At 42.5% G+C, this 20,173-nt stretch overlaps 1 protein-coding gene across 1 annotated transcript in view; it reads left to right on the top strand.

Annotated features, from left to right (window-relative positions):
- The first annotated feature begins 2,262 nt into the window (after nucleotides 1-2,262).
- slc16a1a (solute carrier family 16 member 1a) overlaps nucleotides 2,263-20,173 on the top strand; it is a 31,370-nt gene continuing 13,459 nt past the window's right edge. Inside the window, exons 1-2 of the mRNA XM_062038270.1 lie at nucleotides 2,263-2,461; nucleotides 14,489-14,756. Of these exons, the coding sequence (XP_061894254.1) occupies nucleotides 14,540-14,756 (217 nt within the window). The 5' untranslated portion in view covers nucleotides 2,263-2,461; nucleotides 14,489-14,539. The remainder of the gene's footprint in view (nucleotides 2,462-14,488; nucleotides 14,757-20,173) is intronic.

Below are 20,173 nucleotides of genomic sequence, written 5' to 3'. Positions count from 1 at the left end.
TGACATCAGTATATGACATCACTATATGACATGACATGACACTATATGAGGAGTTTATGTATTACCAGGTTAGTACTATGAGTATTACAGGAGTTTATGTATTACCAGGTTAGTACTATGAGTATTACAGGAGTTTATGTATTACCAGGTTAGTACTATGAGTATTACAGGAGTTTATGTATTACCAGGTTAGTACTATGAGTATTACAATAGTTTATGTATTACCAGGTTAGTACTATGAGTATTACAGGAGTTTATGTATTACCAGGTTAGTACTATGAGTATTACAGGAGTGTATGTATTACCAGGTTAGTACTATGAGTATTACAAGAGTTTATGTATTACCAGGTTAGTACAATGAGTATTACAAGAGTTTATGTATTACCAGGTTAGTACTAATAGTATTACAGGAGTTTATGTATTACTAGGTTAGTACTATGAGTATTACAAGAGTGTTTGTATTACGAGGTTAGTACTATGAGTATTACAGGAGTTTATGTATTACCAGGTTAGTACTATGAGTATTACAGGAGTTTATGTATTAATAGGTTAGTACTATGAGTATTACAGGAGTTTATGTATTACAAAGTTAGTACTATGAGTATTACAGGAGTGTATATATTACCAGGTTAGTACTATGAGTATTACAGGAGTGTATGTATTACCAAGTTAGTACTATGAGTATTACAGGAGTTTATGTATTACCAGGTTAGTACTAATAGTATTACAGGAGTTTATGTATTACTAGGTTAGTACTATGAGTATTACAAGAGTGTTTGTATTACGAGGTTAGTACTATGAGTATTACAGGAGTTTATGTATTACCAGGTTAGTACTATGAGTATTACAGGAGTTTATGTATTACCAGGGTAGTACTAATAGTACTAACTAACCAACTAACTAGTAATAGTTGAGGTTAGTACTAATAGTACTAACCTGGTAATACATAAACTCCTGTAATACTCATAGTACTAACCTAGTAATACATAAACTCCTGTAATACTCATAGTACTAACCTCATAATACAAACACTCTTACCAGGTTAGTACTAATAGTACTAACCTGGTAATACATAAACTCCTGTAATATTCATAGTACTAACCTAGTAATGCATAAACTCCTGTAATACTCATAGTACTAACCTGGTACTATGAGTATTACAGGAGTTTATGTACTACCAGGTTAGTACTATGAGTATTACAGGAGTGTATGTATTACCAGGTTAGTACTATGAGTATTACAGGAGTGTATGTATTTCCATCATTGTAACTGAGCTACTGTGTTGAACAATTTCCCTTGTGGATCATTAAAGTTTGTCTAAGTCTAAGTCTAAGTCTAAGTCTAAGTCTAAGTCTATTACCAGGTTAGTACTATGAGTATTACAGGAGTGTATGTATTACCAGGTTAGTACTATGAGTATTACTGAGTATTATTAGAGTATATTGTCATCTCCCTACATTGAACGTCACTACTGACTCCAACCAAGTCCAGTTTGAGGATTATGTGACTTGTTCCCCAGCCTTGGTCCAGACTCATTGGAGACTTGAGAAGAAAGGACTGGGTCATGTAGGACCTGTGAGGTCTTCAAGTTCTTCTACAAAGGACTGGGTCATGATGAAGGACCTGTGAGTTCTTCAAGTTCTTCTACAATAGACTGGGTCATGTAGGACCTGTGAGGTCTTCAAGTTCTTCTACAAAGGACTGGGTCATGTAGGACCTATGAGGTCTTCAAGTTCTTCTACAATAGACTGGGTCATGTAGGTCCTGTGAAGTGTTCCAGTGCTTCTACAAAGGATTGGGTCATGTAGGACCTATGAGGTCTTCAAGTTCTTCTACAATAGACTGGGTCATGTAGGTCCTGTGAAGTGTTCCAGTGCTTCTACAAAGGATTGGGTCATGTTGGACCTGTGTGGTCTTCAAGTTCTTCTACAAAGGACTGGGTCATGTAGGACCTGTGTGGTCTTCAAGTTCTTCTAGAAAGGACTGGTTCATTTAGGACCTGTGAGGTCTTCAAGTGCTTCTAGGGGTGATCAACAATATCTGCTGGAGGCGGGTCATAGTCAATGAATCAGCCAATGGAGGAAGTGGTGTCACATCTTATCTCTGAGAGCCCAGACCTGCTGGCACTTCCTGAGGTCACCATGTGAAGGACCCAGACCTAGCACATGACCAGGGGGCGGGGACAGCCATTGTAAGACCATGGTTCTAAGCCAATAAGAGCTGACCCACACAAGCACTTGGCTCCACAGGGTCCAGGTTTCTTCTGGCCACTGAATCAACTCCCAACTGGACTTTGTTGGCACCTGATGAGGTCTGAGGCAACCCTTCTGTGGTCCACCTGATGGAGAACCACAGAAGACTTCTGGAACATCTGTGAAGTACATCAGTGGTATTTGTGTGGACATCTTCAGATGACTGGTGTGGACGTGTCCCGCTGAGATTATCTGGCCCGCTTTGAGAGGTAAGATGCTGAACCCTTTCACGCGAGCCAAAATACCTCATAGTGCACGTAGACCACGGTCACAATGCTAGTAGGGACATAGGGCTGGGCCGTATGGCCAAGAAGTCAAACAAAAAAATATTATTTTATAAATTTTCTATCTGTTTATATTATTTCATTTGTTTTATTATTAATATTGTTATTATTATTATTATAATATATTTTAGTATTATTATTTATTTATTTGTAATTATTACTATTTTGGTTTGTTTTGGGTTTTTTTGTTTTGTTTCCGCTTTACTTTTTTTTTTCTTTTGGGGGAGGATTGGCATTGTTGGGATGTAAACATAAAAATATAACTGACATGTTGACCATACAATAGATGTATGATGTATGCAAATATGACGTCATGGATAGGAATGTCTGATGCACGATGTCAATAAAAACTAAACAAAAATAAATATATATATATATATATATATATATATATATATATATATATATATATATATATATATATATATATATATATATATATATATATATATATATATATATATATATATATATATATAGTATAGTACACCATCAGATAACGGCCCAGCCCTAGGGTCACACAGGTGTTATGAAAAGGTGGCATTTACCTGTCCAGGTGAAATAGTCACCTGATGTGACAATAGTCCTCAGGAGTCATAGTCCTGGTGAGGACTTATGAAGTTTCAGAGGCTTTTGGAGATTCTAGAAGGTTGGAATGAACCAATGAGATGATTAATATCAGCCTTGAAGGAAGTTCAGTGGTCAGGAAGTTCTTTCAAATTAAAAGTATTTTGTACCTTGGTTCTACAACTGATAGTACACTGAAAGTAGGACATGCCTGCCAGGAACAACTTCTGTTAAGTTTCAGTTTCTAGTGATCAGCTGACAAGAAAGTAGTGGTGTTGTTTACTATCTGCCACGTGTCTGTGCCTTTAAGGGGCTCCTCTGTAGCTGCCGTGTTTAGACCAGGGGCCCAAAGGGTCTGTGGCTTTAAGAGGCTCCTCTTTAGCTGCCATGTTTAGACCAGGGGCCCAAAGGCTATGTGCCTTTAAGAGGCTCCTCTGTAGCTGCCACATTTAGACCAGGGGCCCAAAGGGTCTGTGCCTTTAAGAGGCTCCTCTTTAGCTGCCACATTTACACCAGGGGCCCAAAGGGTCTGTGCCTTTAAGAGGCTCCTCTTTAGCTGCCATGTTTACACCAGGGGCCCAAAGGGTATGTGCCTTCAAGAGGCTTCTCTGTATCTCCCATGTTTAGACCAGGGGCCCAAAGGGTCTGTGCCTTTAAGAGGCTCCTCTTTAGCTGCCATGTTTAGACCAGGGGCCCAAAGGGTATGTGCCTTCAAGAGGCTTCTCTGTATCTCCCATGTTTGGACCAGGGACTCAAAGGGTATGTGCCTTTAAGAGGCTCCTCTGTAGCTGCCGTGTTTAGACCAGGGGCCCAAAGGGTCTGTGGCTTTAAGAGGCTCCTCTTTAGCTGCCATGTTTAGACTAGGGGCCCAAAGGGTATGTGCCTTTAAGAGGCTCCTATGTAACTGCCATATTTAGACCAGGGGCCCAAAGGGTCTGTGCCTTTAAGAGGCTCCTCTTTAGCTGCCATGTTTAGACCAGGGACCCAAAGGCTATGCGCCTTTAAGAGGCTCCTATGAAGCTGCCATATTTAGACCAGGGGCCCAAAGGGTTTGTGCCTTTCAGAGGCTCCTCTTTAGCTGCCATGTTTAGACCAGGGGCCCAAAGGCTATGTGCCTTTAAGAGGCTCATATGAAGCTGCCATATTTAGACCAGGGGCCCAAAGGGTTTGTGCCTTTCAGAGGCTCCTCTTTAGCTGCCATGTTTAGACCAGGGGCCCAAAGGGTATGTGCCTTCAAGAGGCTTTTCTGTATCTCCCATGTTTGTACCAGGGGCCATAAGGGTCTGTGCCTTTAAGAGGCTCCTCTTTAGCTGCCATGTTTACACCAGGGGCCCAAAGGGTATGTGCCTTTAAGAGGCTCCTCTGTAGCTGCCATATTTATACCAGGGGCCCAAAGGGTATGTGCCTTTAAGAGGCTCCTCTGTAGCAGCCGTGTTTAGACCAGGGGCCCAAAGGGTCTGTGCCTTTAAGAGGCTCCTCTTTAGCTGCCATGTTTACACCAGGGGCCCAAAGGGTCTGTGCCTTTAAGAGGCTCCTCTTTAGCTACTATGTTTGGACCAGGGGCCACAGCTAAATGTAACCTATACGTGCTACAAATCAATGCAATATATATATGGGGTGTTATGGGCTAGGAACAGAAGACAAGGGTTTCGACTCGAAGAGAGAGGCAGAGCTTGAATTGCAGTTTGGTTGACACCGTGTATTATGGACAGCAGATATATACACAACAATTAGTTCAATGGCCATTCAACATGAAAGCAATTTTGAAGAAACAAACACAAGTACTACAAACCCCGTTTCCATATGAGTTGGACATTGTGTTGGATGTAAATATAAACGGAATACAATGATTTGCAAATCCTTTTCAACCCATATTTAATTGAATGCACTACAAAGACAACATATTTGATGTTCAAACTCATAAACTTTTTTTTTTTTTTTGCAAATAATAATTAACTTAGAATTTCATGGCTGCAACACGTGCCAAAGTAGTTGGGAAAGGGCATGTTCATGTTCACCACTGTGTTACATGGCCTTTCCTTTTAACAACACTCAGTAAAGGTTTGGGAACTGAGGAGACACATTTTTGAAGCTTCTCAGGTGGAATTCTTTCCCATTCTTGCTTGATGTACAGCTTAAGTTGTTCAACAGTCCGGGGTCTCCCTTGTGCTATTTTAGGCTTCATAATGCACCACACATTTTCAATGGGAGACAGGTCTGGACTACAGGCAGGCCAGTCTAGTACCCGCACTCTTTTACTATGAAGCCACGTTGATGTAACACGTGGCTTGGCATTGTCTTGCTGAAATAAGCAGGGGCGTCCATGGTAACGTTGCTTGGATGGCAACATATGTTGCTCCAAAACCTGAATGTACCTTTCAGCATTAATGGTGCCTTCACAGATGTGTAAGCTGCCCATGTCTTGGGCAATAATACACCCCCATACCATCACACATGCTGCCTTTTACACTTTGCGCCTATAACAATCCGGATGGTTCTTTTCCTTTTTGGTCCGGAGGACACGACGTCCACAGTTTCCAAAAACAATTTGAAATGTGGACTCGTCAGACCACAGAACAGTTTTCCACTTTGTATCAGTCCATCTTAGATGAGCTCAGGCCCAGCGAAGCCGACGGCGTTTCTGGGTGTTGTTGATAAACAGTGTTCGCCTTGCATAGGAGAGTTTTAACTTGCACTTACAGATGTAGCGACCAACTGTAGTTACTGACAGTGAGTTTCTGAAGTGTTCCTGAGCCCATGTGGTGATATCCTTTACACACTGATGTCGCTTGTTGATGCAGTACAGCCTGAGGGATGGAAGGTCACGGGCTTAGCTGCTTACGTGCAGTGATTTCTCCAGATTCTCTGAACCCTTTGATGATATTACGGAGCATAGATGGTGAAATCCCTAAATTCCTTGCAATAGCTGGTTGAGAAAGGTTTTTCTTAAACTGTTCAACAATTTGCTCACGCATTTGTTGACAAAGTGGTGACTCTCGCCCCATCCTTGTTTGTGAATGACTGAGCATTTCATGGAATCTACTTTTATACCCAAGCATGGCACCCACCTGTTCCCAATTTGCCTGCACACCTGTGGGATGTTCCAAATAAGTGTTTGATGAGCATTCCTCAACTTTATCAGTATTTATTGCCACCTTTCCCAACTTCTTTGTCATGTGTTGCTAGCATCAAATTCGAAAGTTAATGATTATTTGCAAAAAAAAAATTTTTTATCAGTTTGAACATCAAATATGTTATCTTTGTAGCAAATTCAACTGAATATGGGTTGAACATGATTTGCAAATCATTGTATTCCGTTTATATTTATATCTAACACAATTTCCCAACTCATATGGAAACGGGGTTTGTATATAAATTACATTAATCGGTGTCCCTGGATCTTGTATAAATCTCAGTTCAGACTTAATATAGTTCTTGAAAAAAGGATGTACTGCAGGTTAAGGATGAAAATGTAAAGGGTCGGCTCGAGAGCCTCCTACCCGCCCAGACAGAACAGGTGGTGGGGTCCCTGGCTGGAATATTCCAAGAACGATGCTTGGACTCGATGCTTCTTTTCCTTAGCTCGCCATCAAAAAGAGAAGCCTGGCCCACTTTGCTTCTACAGTCACACACTACGAAGTGCGCACAGCGCTCAAAGAGTAATAGGTACTGGTATGTTCTTGCTTCTATTACTCTTTGAGCGCTGTGCGCACTTCCTAGTCACGTGACCGCCACTGTCCAATTAGCTGTGCTTATTAGCCGGTAGCAGGAAGTTGCCTGTAGACATCACTTGAGGGGAGACCGATTGTATTTCTGCTCGAGAGCCGACTACCAGCACCGGATTTTTTGTCATTAAGCTGTGGGTGACTGTAGACGCGAAGTTGGCCAGGCTTCTCTTTTTGATGGCGAGCTAAGGAAAAGAAGCATCTAGTCCAAGGATCGTTCTTAGAAGATTGCAGCCAGGGACCCCACCACCTGTTCTGTCTGGGCTGGTAGTCGGCGCTCGAGCAGAAATACAATCGGTCTCCCCTCAAGTGATGTCGTGTAGTTATAATTATATGCTTTTACTTGTAATTGTATTGAATTGTGGACCCCAGGAAGACTAGTGGGTTGTTGAGGCAACCAGCTAATGGGGATCCTTAATAAAAATCAAATCAAATGGTCTACAGGCCACTTCCTGCTACCGGCTAATAAGCACAGCTAATTGGACCGTGGCGGTCACGTGACTAGGAAGTGCACACAGCGCTCAAAGAGTAATATAAGCAAGCGCATACCAGTCACTTTCTGCTACCGGCATATAACCAAAGCTGAATGGACTGTGGCGGTCACGTGACTAGGAAGAGCGCAAAGAGTACATAGAAAGTCACTGCAAAAGGTATGGATTTGACACCTACGTTACACAAAGTTTTAACGGCACATTTTACAAATACTAACCCACATGTAGTGGATTGTCCGAAGCTTAAGCAGGCAACAAAAGTAGTTTAGTACAACAAATTTATTTACCCATTATCAGAAGTGCAGGTTGAATTAAGTTGGCTGTGCAGACAGACCACATGTTACTCCGGAGTACACACAAGCCAAAATCACTGTCGAGTTCCGGTCTTCTGCCATTTTTTATATGTCTCTTGTGCGTCATTGTTTTTTATCTAGTGCGTCAATGTCTTTTTGTTTTCCCTATCTGTTCCATAACAACTCGAATCCTTTAGACAGTCAACACATTCTGTAGACAGGTTGGCACGACTTAATATTCACTTTTGTCCCACTGGCACAGAATAGAAGAGAAATTAAATGAGCGTACATTCTTATTAGACATACAATATAGGTCAAAGGTCAGAAATTCTACTACATACCCGCCTTCCAGGGTTAAGACCCTGGACCAAAACAATTTCTGATGTAGACCACTAAGTTAAATCTCTACCACAGATAGAGGCAAAAACCTCAATGTTTTTATACGAGGCAAAAATTCCGTCTATGACCCTCCTTCAGAGCGATCGCTGTTACCAGCCTGCAGTAAAACCATCTCACAGAACACAATTAGTGGCCTACCCTTTGATTTAGTAACGTAATACCAAAATACTTTGATCATGAACATCATTGAACATAAATAGATGAATGTATATAGACTTATGACTGTAAGACATTTGCAAAAATATTTTTCCCGGTATTTGCAATGAATGTAGTTACCAATATTGTTAATTATCAATTGATTTTGAACACACAACTGAATTTCGTATGAGTCCATGTTCGATTAGTGCTCGTATAGATGGCTCGGTGGTGCCTCAGGCTGGTGGCCTGCCGACACCTCGTTGGGCTTTTGGCTGCCTTGGTGAAGAAAGAGATCCACTCAAACAGTCTGTCTCTGTCTCTTCTTGGGGTGTGGTTCAGTCCATTGGGCAGACTGTGCAATGACTATGTTTCCACATAGACTCGCACTTTCACAGACGTATCAATTTTATATGGGCCAAATGTCACACCAGTTAGCAAACCTTGCCTTAAATTTATCTTTGTCCAACTCTGGCTAATTCTGATGCACTTGCAGAAAGAAGCATCCTCTGCCAGCAACGACAGAGGATGAAGAGGTTAAAAGAAATTTTTCGTCTCACATCGTCTGTGCTTCTACACTCCAAACCACCAAAATTCTAATAACATTAGAATTAACTTATGTTAAAAACAAGAAATCACAAGTTTTCAACAAACACACAGACAAATAATCACATATAAAACAACTCAATCCAACCATAATTTACCCCATTCCAGGTTGTGTTTGGAGAACCTGACTAAACCTATATTTTATCAAAAATAGATTCAGCAATTAGTCTTATCGATCCGGCTCTCTCCAGGCAGAAAATGTTTACACTTTAAAGCAAACTGCTTACCTTGTGATGCGCGCGTTTAACACACTGTCTGCCTGACAGAGAGAGCGGGAGCGGCTGTCGACCTGTAGCTTCTAAACCATCCTGTTCGTGACGCCAATTTGTGTAGTGGATTGTCCGAAGCTTAAGCAGGCAACAAAAGTAGTTTAGTACAACAAATTTATTTACCTATTATAAGAAGTGCAGATTGAATTAAGTTGGCCGTGCAGACAGACCACATGTTACTCCGGAGTAAACAAGACACACACAAGCCAAAATCACTGTCGAGTTCCGGTCTTCTGCCATTTTTTATATGTCTCTTGTGCGTCATTGTTTTTTATCTAGTGCGTCAATGTCTTTTTGTTTTCCCTATCTGTTCCATAACAACTCGAATCCTTTAGACAGTCAACACATTCTGTAGACAGGTTGGCACGACTTAATATTCACTTTTGTCCCACTGGCACAGAATAGAAGAGAAATTAAATGAGCGTACATTCTTATTAGACATGCAATATAGGTCAAAGGTCAGAAATTCTACTACACACATAAGTGCAATAAAAGATGAAACAGGTGAATTTCATGAAAACATGTTGCAATGTTGGTTCCAATAACACAAATCTGCCATGCAGGCCTTTTTTTTCATCCATCCATCAATCCTCTTCCGCTTATCCGAGGTGGGATCGCGGGGGCAGCAGCCTAAGCAGAGAAGCCCAGACTTCCCTCTCCCCAGCCACTTCTTCCAGCTCCTCCTGGGGGATCCCGAGGCGTTCCCAGGTTAACCGGGAGACATAGTCTTCCCAACGTGTCCTGGGTCTTCCCCGTGGCCTCCTACTGGTCGGACATAACCTAAACACCTTCCTAGGGAGGCGTTCAAGTGACATCCTGACCAGATGCCCGAACCACCTCATCTGGCACCTCTCGATGTGGAGGAGCGGTGGCGTTACTTTGAACTCCTCCCTGATGACAGATCTTCTCACCCTATCTCTAAGGGAGAGCCCCGCCACCTGGCGGAGGAAGCTCATTTTGGCCGCTTGTACCCGTGATCTTGTCCTTTCAGTCATAACCCAAAGCTCATGACCATAGGTGAGGATGGGAACGTAGATTGACCGGTAAATTGAGAGCTTTGCCTTCCGGCTCAGCACCTTCTTCACCACAATGGATCGATACAGCGTTCGCATTACTAAAGAAACCGCACCGATCCGCCTGTTGATCTCACGATCCACTCTTCCCTCACTCGTGAACAAGACTTCAAGGTACTTGAACTCCTCCACTTGGGGAAAGATCTCCTCCTTAACCCGGAAATGGCACTCCACCCTTTTCCGGGCGAGAACCATGGACTCTGACTTGGAGGTGCTGATTCCCATCCCAGTCGCTTCACACTCGGCTGCAAACCGATCCAGAAAGAGCTGAAAATCCTAGCCAGATGAAGCCATCAGGACCACATCATCTGCAAAAAGCAGAGACCTAATCCTGCTGCCACCAAACCAGTCCCTCTCAATGCCTTGACTGCGCCTAGAAATTCTGTCCATAAAAGTTATGAACACAATCGGTGACAAAGGGCAGCCTTGGCGGAGTCCAACCCTCACTGGAAATGGGTCCGACTTACTGCCGGCAATGCGGACCAAGCTCTGACACTGATCATACAGGTGCGGACCATCACAATCAGACAGTTTGATACCCCATACTCTCTGAGCACCCCCACAAGACACGGTCAAATGCCTTCTCCAAGTCCTCAAAGTACATGTAGGCTGGTTGGGCAAACTCCCATGCACCCTCAAGGACCCTGCCAAGAGTACAGAGCTGGTCCAAAGTTCCACGACCAGGACGAAAACCACACTGTTCCTCCTGAATCCGCGGTTCGACTATCCAGCGTAGCCTCCTCTCCAGTATACCTGAATAGACCTTATCGGGAAGACTGAGGAGCGTGATCCCACGATAGGTGGAACACACCCCTCTGGTTCCCCTTCTTAAAGAGAGGAATCACCACCCCGGTCTGCCAATCCAGAGGTACCGCCCCCGATGTCCACGTGATATTGCAGAGTCTTGTCAACCAAGACAGCCCCATAGCATCCAGAGCCTTAAGGAAGTCCGGGCGGATCTCATCCACCCCCGGGGCCTATCCACCAAGGAGCTTTTTAACTACCTCGGCAACCTCAGCCCCAGAAATACCACAAAATCCCCAGGCACTGCTTCCTCACAGGAAGACATGTTGGTGGGATTGAGGAGGTCATCCACCGATCCATGACATCCGCAGTCGAGGTCAGCAGCACACTATCCTCACCATACACTGTGTTGACAGTAAACTGTTTCCCCTTCTAGAGGCGGCGTATGGTGGTCCAGAATCGCTTCGAAGCCGCCTGGAAGTCGTTTTCCATGGCTACCCCGAACTCCTCCCATGTCCGAGTTTTTGCCTCCACGACCGCTGAAGCCGCACACCGCTTGGCCTGTCGGTACTTATCCGCTGCCTCCAGAGTGCCATGAGCCAAAAGGACCCAATAGGACTCGTTCTTCAGCTTGACTGCTGGCACGACAGTCACCAACCACCTTGCGACCATTGCTCCAATCGGCCGCCTCAACAATAGAGGTACGGAACATGGTCCACTCGGACTCACTGTCCAGTGCCTGCCTCGTGACATGTTCAAAGTTCTTCCGGAGTTGGGAATTGAAACTCTCTCTGACAGGAGACTCTGCTAGATGTTCCCAGCAGACCCTCACAATGCGTTTGGGCCTGCCAGGTCTGTCTGGCATCCTCCCCCACCATCGCAGCCAACTCACCACCAGATGGTGATAGATAGAAAGCTCTGCCCCTCTCTTCACCCGAGTGTCCAAAACATGAGACAGCAAATCCGAAGACACAACTACAAAGTCGATCTTGGAACTGCAGCCTAGGGTGTCCTGGTGCCAAGTGCACATATGGACACCCTTATGTTTGAACATGGTGTTTGTTATGGACAATCCATGACGAGCACAAAAGTCCAATAACAAAACATCACTCGGGTTCCCAATCACGCCTCTCCAGGTTTCACTGTCGTTGCCAATATGAGCGTTGAAGTCCCCCAGTAGAACAAGGGAATCACCTGGGAGAGCACTCTCCAGTATTCCCTCGAGTGAATCCAAAAAGGGTGGGTACTCTGAACTGCTATTTGGTGCGTAAGCACAAACAACAGTCAGGACCAGTCCCCCCACCCGAAGGCGGAGGGAGGCTACCCTCTCGTCCACCGGGTTGAGCTCTAACGTGCGGGCTTTGAGCCGGGGGATAACAAGAATTGCCACCCCAGTCCGTTGCCTCACACTGCGTGGAACGCCAGAGTGGAAGAGAGTCGAGAGAACTGGTTCCAGACCCCTTGCTGTGCGTCAAAGTGAGTCTGACTATATCTAGCCGGAACTTCTCCACCTCGCGCACTAGCTCAGGCTCCTTCCCTCCCAGCGAGGTGACGTTCCACGTCCCAAAAGCTAGCTTATGTAGCCGAGGATCGGACCGCCAAGTGCCCTGCTTTTGGCTTCCGCCCAGCTCACATCACACCCGAACTCTATGGCCCCTCCCATGAGTGGTGAGCCCATTGGAGGGGGGACCCACGTTGCCTCTTTGGGCTGTGCCCGGCCGGGCCCCATGGGGACAGGCCCGGCCACCAGGCGCTTGCCATCGTGCCCCATCTCCAGGCCTGGCTCCAGAAGGGGGTCCCGGTGACCCACGTCTGGGTGAGGGAAAACTGGGTCCTTTGTTTTTATTTTTCATAGAGGTCTTTTGTTTTTTCATTTCTCAAAAAATATCAATGAATCAAAATCAATGTTATGGATTATTGACCGATCGAGACTCCAAGGATCAAAAATTCCACTTTGAAATATTTTTAGGGGAAAATATTGTATATTTTGTGTGTTTGCCATAAAAATACAAAGTTTTGGTTGACAAAAAGAGCACAAAACAAACAAAAAAAACATTAAAAATAATACAAACTTAAAAATTATTATAATTGACAGATAGACCTGAAGTTGAGATTTAAAATGTTAAAAGTACAAACTCCAAAAGCAGTGAAGTTGTCACGTTGTGTAAATGGTAAATAAAAAGAGAATACAACAAATCCTTTTCAACTTATATTCAATTCAATAGACTGCAAAGACATGAAATTTCATGTTCACACTGAGAAACTTTGTTATTTTTTGTAAATATTAGCTCATTTGGAATTTGATGGCTGCAACATGTTTCAAAAAAGCTGGCACAAGTGGCAAAAAAAGAGTGAGAAAGTTGAGGAATGCTCATCAAAGACTTATTTGGAACATCCCACAGGTGAACAGGCTAATTGGGAATAGGTGGGTGCCATGATTGGGTATAAAAGTAGATTCCATGAAATGCTCAGTCATTCACAAACAAGGATGGGGCGAGGGTCACCACTTTGTCAACAAATGCCTGAGCAAATTGTTTAAGAACAACATTTCTCAAGCAGCTATTGCAAGGAATTTAGGGATTTCACCATCTACGCTCCGTAATATCATCAAAAGGTTCAGAGAATATGGAGAAATCACTGCAGGTAAGCCATGATATTACGCACTTTGGATCCCTCAGGCGCTACTGCATCAAAAAGCCACATCAGTGTGTAAAGGATATCACCACATGGGCTCAGGAACACTTCAGAAAACCACTGTCACTAACTACAGTTGGTCGCTACATCTGTAAGTGCAAGTTAAAACTCTACTATGCTAAGCCAAAGCCATTTATCAACAACACCCAGAAACACTTCGCTGGGCCCGAGCTCATCTAAGATGGACTGATGCAAAGTGGAAAAGTGTTCTGTGGTCTGACGAGTCCACATTTCAAATTGTTTTTGGAAACTGTGGAACAAACAGGAAAAGAATCATCCGGACTGTTCTAGGGTGAAAGTGTAGAAGCCAGCATGTGTGATGGTATGGGGGTGTATTAGTGGCCAAGACATGGGTAACTTACACATCTGTGAAGGCACCATTAAAGCTGAAAGGTACATACAGCTTTTGGAGCAACATACGTTGCCATCCCAGCAACGTTACCATGGACGCCCCTGTTTATTTCAGCAAGACAACGCCAAGCCACGTGTTACAACAGCATGGCTTCATAGTAAAAGTTAAAGTTAAAGTACCAATGATTGTCACACACACACTAGGTGTGGTGAAATGTGTCCTCTGCATTTGACCCATCCCCTTGATCACCCCCTGGGAGGTGAGGGGAGCAGTGGAAAGAGTACTAGACTGGCCTGCCTGTAGTCCAGACATTGAAAATGTGTGGCAGCTAAAATATGAGAAGGGAGACTGTTGAACAACTTAAGCTGTACATCAAGCAAGAATGGGAAATAATTCCACTTCAAAAATGTGTCTCCTCAGTTCCCAAACCTTTACTGAGTGTTGTTAAAAGGAAAGGCCATGTAACACACTGGTAAACATACCTTTTTTGCAATGTGTTGCTGCCATTCATTTTTAACTTCATGATAATTTGCAAAAAAGAACAAAGTTTCTCAGTGTGAACATGAAATATCTTGTCTAAAGTCCATGTTGTGTTGTCCTGCAGAGGAAGTCCTAGCTGCAGCTCACACACACAAGCAGAAGTTAGGAGAAGAAGATGCCGGCAGCAGTGGGCGGTCCTGTGGGCTACACCCCCCCTGAGGGAGGCTGGGGCTGGATGGTGGTGGTCGGAGCCTTCATCTCCATCGGCTTCTCCTACGCCTTCCCCAAGTCCATCACCGTCTTCTTCAAAGAGATCGAGGCCATCTTCGACGTGACCAGCAGCCAGGTCTCCTGGATCTCCTCCATCATGCTGGCAGTCACCTATGGAGGAGGTGAGTTCTACTGGTCTACAGACTCCATGCCAGTACTGGACTTGACAACCATAATCCTGCTGGTCTTTAAGACTCGGCACAGCAGCTTCAGAAAGATGAAGAAAACTCTTTGGTCCGTTTTAGAAGACTTCAGCCTATCATCCCAGTAGACTTCATTAGTTCATGACCTTAGACTTAGATTGGTCACATCTAGTCTTAGACTTAGACTGGTCACATCTAGTATTAGACTTAGATTGGTCACATCTGGTCTTGAACTTTGATTAGTCACATCTGGTTTTAGACTTAGATTGGTCACATCTGGTCTTAGACTTAGATTGGTCACATCTAGTCTTGAACTTGGATTGGTCACATCTGGTTTTAGACTTAGATTGGTCACATCTGGTTTTAGACTTAGATTGGTCACATCTGGTCTTAGACTTAGATTGGTCACATCTAGTCTTAGACTTAGATTGGTCACATCTAGTCTTAGACTAAGATTGGTCACATCTAGTCTTAGACTTAGTTTGGTCACAACTAGTCTTAGACTTAGACTGGTCAAATCTGGTCTTAAACTTAGATTGGTCACATCTAGTCTTAAACTTGGATTGGTCACATCTGGTTTTAGACTTAGATTGGTCACATCTGGTCTTAGACTTAGATTGGTCACATCTGGTCTTAGACTTAGATTGGTCACATCTAGTCTAAGACTTAGATTGGTCACATCTAGTCTTAGACTTAGATTGGTCACATCTAGTCTTAGACTTAGATTGGTCACATCTAGTCTTAGACTTAGATTGGTCACATCTAGTCTTAGACTTAGATTGGTCACATCTGGTCTTAGACTTAGATTGGTCACATCAAGTCCAAGACTTAGATTGGTCACATCTAGTCTAAGACTTAGATTGGTCACATCTAGTCTTAGACTTACATTGGTCACATATGGTCTTAGACTTAGATTGGTCACATGTAGTCTTAGACTTAGATTGGTCACATCTGGTCTTAGACTTAGATTGGTCACATCTAGTCTAAGACTTAGATTGGTCACATCTAGTCTTAGACTTATATTGGTCACATCTGGTCTTAGACTTATATTGGTCACATCTAGTCTAAGACTTAGATTGGTCACATCTAGTCTTAGACTTAGATTGGTCACATCTGGTCTTAGACTTAGATTGGTCACATCTAGTCCAAGACTTAGATTGGTCACATCTAGTCTTAGACTTAGATTGGTCACATCTAGTCTTAGACTTAGTTTGGTCACATATAGTCGTGGACTTAGATTGGTCACATCTAGTCTTAGACTTAGATTGATTACAACTAGTCTTAGACTTAGATTGGTCACATATAGTCTTGGACTTAGATTGGTCACATCTAGTCTTAGACTTAGATTGATCACATCTAGTCTTAGACTTAGATTGGTCACATCTAGTCTTAGGCTTAGATTGGTCACATCTAGTCTTAGACTTAGATTGGTCACATCTAGTCTAAGACTTAGATTGGTCACATCTAGTCTTAGACTTAGATTGGTCACATCTAGTCTTAGACTTAGATTGGTCACATCTAGTCTTAGACTTAGATTGGTCACATCTAGTCTTAGACTTAGATTGGTCACATCTGGTCTTAGACTTAGATTGGTCACATCAAGTCCAAGACTTAGATTGGTCACATCTAGTCTTAGACTTAGATTGGTCACATCTAGTCTAAGACTTAGATTGGTCACATCTAGTCTTAGACTTAGATTGGTCACATCTGGTCTTAAACTTAGATTGGTCACATCAAGTCCAAGACTTAGATTGGTCACATCTAGTCTAAGACTTACATTGGTCACATCTAGTCTTAGACTTAGATTGGTCACATATAGTCTTGGACTTAGATTGGTCACATCTAGTCTTAGACTTAGATTGATCACATCTAGTCTTAGACTTAGATTGGTCACATCTAGTCTTAGACTTAGATTGGTCACATCTAGTCTTAGACTTAGATTGGTCACATCTAGTCTTAGACTTAGATTGGTCACATCTAGTCTTAGACTTAGATTGGTCACATCTAGTCCAAGACTTAGATTGGTCACATCTAGTCTTAGACTTAGATTGATCACATCTAGTCTTAGACTTAGATTGGTGACATCTCGTTTTAGACTTAGATTGGTCACATCTAGTCTAAGACTTAGATTGGTCACATCTAGTCTTAGACTTAGATTGGTCACATCTAGTCTAAGACTTAGATTGGTCACATCTAGTCTTAGACTTAGATTGGTCACATCTGGTCTTAAACTTAGATTGGTCACATCAAGTCCAAGACTTAGATTGGTCACATCTAGTCTAAGACTTACATTGGTCACATCTAGTCTTAGACTTAGATTGGTCACATATAGTCTTGGACTTAGATTGGTCACATCTAGTCTTAGACTTAGATTGATCACATCTAGTCTTAGACTTAGATTGGTCACATCTAGTCTTAGACTTAGATTGGTCACATCTAGTCTTAGACTTAGATTGGTCACATCTAGTCTTAGACTTAGATTGGTCACATCTAGTCCAAGACTTAGATTGGTCACATCTTGTCTTAGACTTAGATTGGTCACATCTTGTCTTAGACTTAGATTGGTCACATCTAGTCCAAGACTTAGATTGGTCACATCTAGTCTTAGACTTAGATTGGTCACATCTAGTCTTAGACTTAGATTGGTCACATATAGTCTTGGACTTAGATTGGTCACATCTAGTCTTAGACTTAGATTGGTCACATATAGTCTTGGACTTAGATTGGTCACATCTCGTTTTAGACTTAGATTGGTCACATGTAGTCTTAGACTTAGATTGGTCACATCTAGTCTTAGACTTAGATTGATCACATCTAGTCTTAGACTTAGATTGGTCACATCTAGTCTTAGACTTAGATTGGTCACAACTAGTCTTAGACTTAGACTGGTCACATCTAGTCTTAGACTTAGATTGGTCACATCTAGTCTTAGACTTAGATTGGTCACAACTAGTCTTAGACTTAGACTGGTCACATCTAGTCTTAGACTTAGATTGGTTACATATATAGTGGCTGTTGAAAACACTCCAGATATTAATACTTAAATATGGCACTGTAGCACAAATAATAACACACCTTTTCAGTGTCACTGTCGGTGTGACAAGAAAACTATTTGTTGAATACAAAACATTATTGGCCACTGGCAAAGAAATGAGCCGCACCGTTTTATAAACCGCAGGGTCAAAGCGTTAAAAAAAGTACAGCGTTATTTAGTTATAACTTTATAGTAATTAACTTTAAAATCACCGCTCTGCAGTTACAGTAAATGATTGTAAAGACATTTATAGTAATGCACTGTAAATGTTACTTGTTAGTTTACAATATGATGCATGACATAAGTACTGGAGTAGGACAGTAATGTACTGTACTTGTTACTGTATGGTACGGTGTTAGTTGACTGTACATGTTACTGTATGGTACGGTGTTAGTTGACTGTACATGTTACTGTATGGTACGGTGTTAGTTGACTGTACATGTTACTGTATGGTACGGTGTTAGTTGACTGTAAGTGTTACTGTATGGTACGGTGTTAGTTGACTGTAAGTGTTACTGTATGGTACGGTGTTAGTTGACTGTACATGTTACTGTATGGTACGGTGTTAGTTGACTGTAAGTGTTACTGTATGGTACGGTGTTAGTTGACTGTACATGTTACTGTATGGTACGGTGTTAGTTGACTGTAAGTGTTACTGTATGGTACGGTGTTAGTTGACTGTACATGTTACTGTAGAGTACGGTGTTAGTTGACTGTAAGTGTTACTGTATGGTACGGTGTTAGTTGACTGTACATGTTACTGTTTGGTACGGTGTTAGTTGACTGTACATGTTACTGTATCGTACAGTGTTAGTTGACTGTAAGTGTTACTGTATGGTACGGTGTTTGTTGACTGTACATGTTACTGTATGGTACGGTGTTAGTTGACTGTACATGTTACTGTATGGTACGGTGTTAGTTGACTGTACATGTTACTGTATGGTACGGTGTTAGTTGACTGTACATGTTACTGTATAGTACGGTGTTAGTTGACTGTACATGTTACTGTATGGTACGGTGTTAGTTGACTGTACATGTTACTGTATGGTACGGTGTTAGTTGACTGTAAGTGTTACTGTATGGTACGGTGTTAGTTGACTGTACATGTTACTGTTTGGTACGGTGTTAGTTGACTGTACATGTTACTGTATCGTACAGTGTTAGTTGACTGTAAGTGTTACTGTATGGTACGGTGTTTGTTGACTGTACATGTTACTGTATGGTACGGTGTTAGTTGACTGTACATGTTACTGTATAGTACGGTGTTAGTTGACTGTACATGTTACTGTATGGTACGGTGTTAGTTGACTGTACATGTTACTGTATGGTACGGTGTTAGTTGACTGTAAGTGTTACTGTATGGTACGGTGTTAGTTGACTGTACATGTTACTGTATAGTACGGTGTTAGTTGACTGTACATGTTACTGTATGGTACAGTGTTAGTTGACTGTACATGTTACTGTATGGTACAGTGTTAGTTGACTGTACATGTTACTGTATGGTACGGTGTTAGTTGACTGTAAGTGTTACTGTATGGTACGGTGTTAGTTGACTGTACATGTTACTGTATGGTACGGTGTTAGTTGACTGTAAGTGTTACTGTATGGTACAGTGTTAGTTGACTGTACATGTTACTGTATGGTACAGTGTTAGTTGACTGTACATGTTACTGTATGGTACGGTGTTAGTTGACTGTACATGTTACTGTATGGTACGGTGTTAGTTGACTGTAAGTGTTACTGTATGGTACGGTGTTAGTTGACTGTACATGTTACTGTATGGTACGGTGTTAGTTGACTGTACATGTTACTGTATGGTACGGTGTTAGTTGACTGTACATGTTACTGTATGGTACGGTGTTAGTTGACTGTAAGTGTTACTGTATGTTACGGTCTTAGTTGACATGATATCATTACAGTGTGTCATCACTGGAGTAGGAAGAAGCTTCTCTCAGAGTAACAATTACTGGTAGTTGCAGGCTGGATGAGCTGTGCTTGTTTTGATGGCAGCATGGCTCGTGTGCCAGCACATGACGTGTGTCTCACTTGCAGATGATGACAGGCTTCGTTCTCCTCATTCTTACAATAATAACATTAGCACTTCTTATATTTGAAGAACAGATAAACAAACGATACTTTTTGGCAGAAGGTTTGTGGATGACACTTCTTGCTGTGAAGTAAACTGCTGCATTGTGTCCATGCACACATGATGTACTCACCAGTTATTTACTGTTGTTGTGTCAACACTGCTGTGAAGTAAACTGCTGCATTGTGTCCATGCACACACGATGTACTCACCAGTTATTTACTGTTGTTGTGTCAACACTGCTGTGAAGTAAACTGCTGCATTGTGTCCATGCAC

This window comes from Entelurus aequoreus, linkage group LG26 (genome assembly GCF_033978785.1).
Source record: "Entelurus aequoreus isolate RoL-2023_Sb linkage group LG26, RoL_Eaeq_v1.1, whole genome shotgun sequence".
Lineage (NCBI taxonomy): Eukaryota > Metazoa > Chordata > Actinopteri > Syngnathiformes > Syngnathidae > Entelurus > Entelurus aequoreus.
Note: the sequence above shows the minus strand (reverse complement) of the source record. Positions and strands in the feature narration are given on the sequence as shown.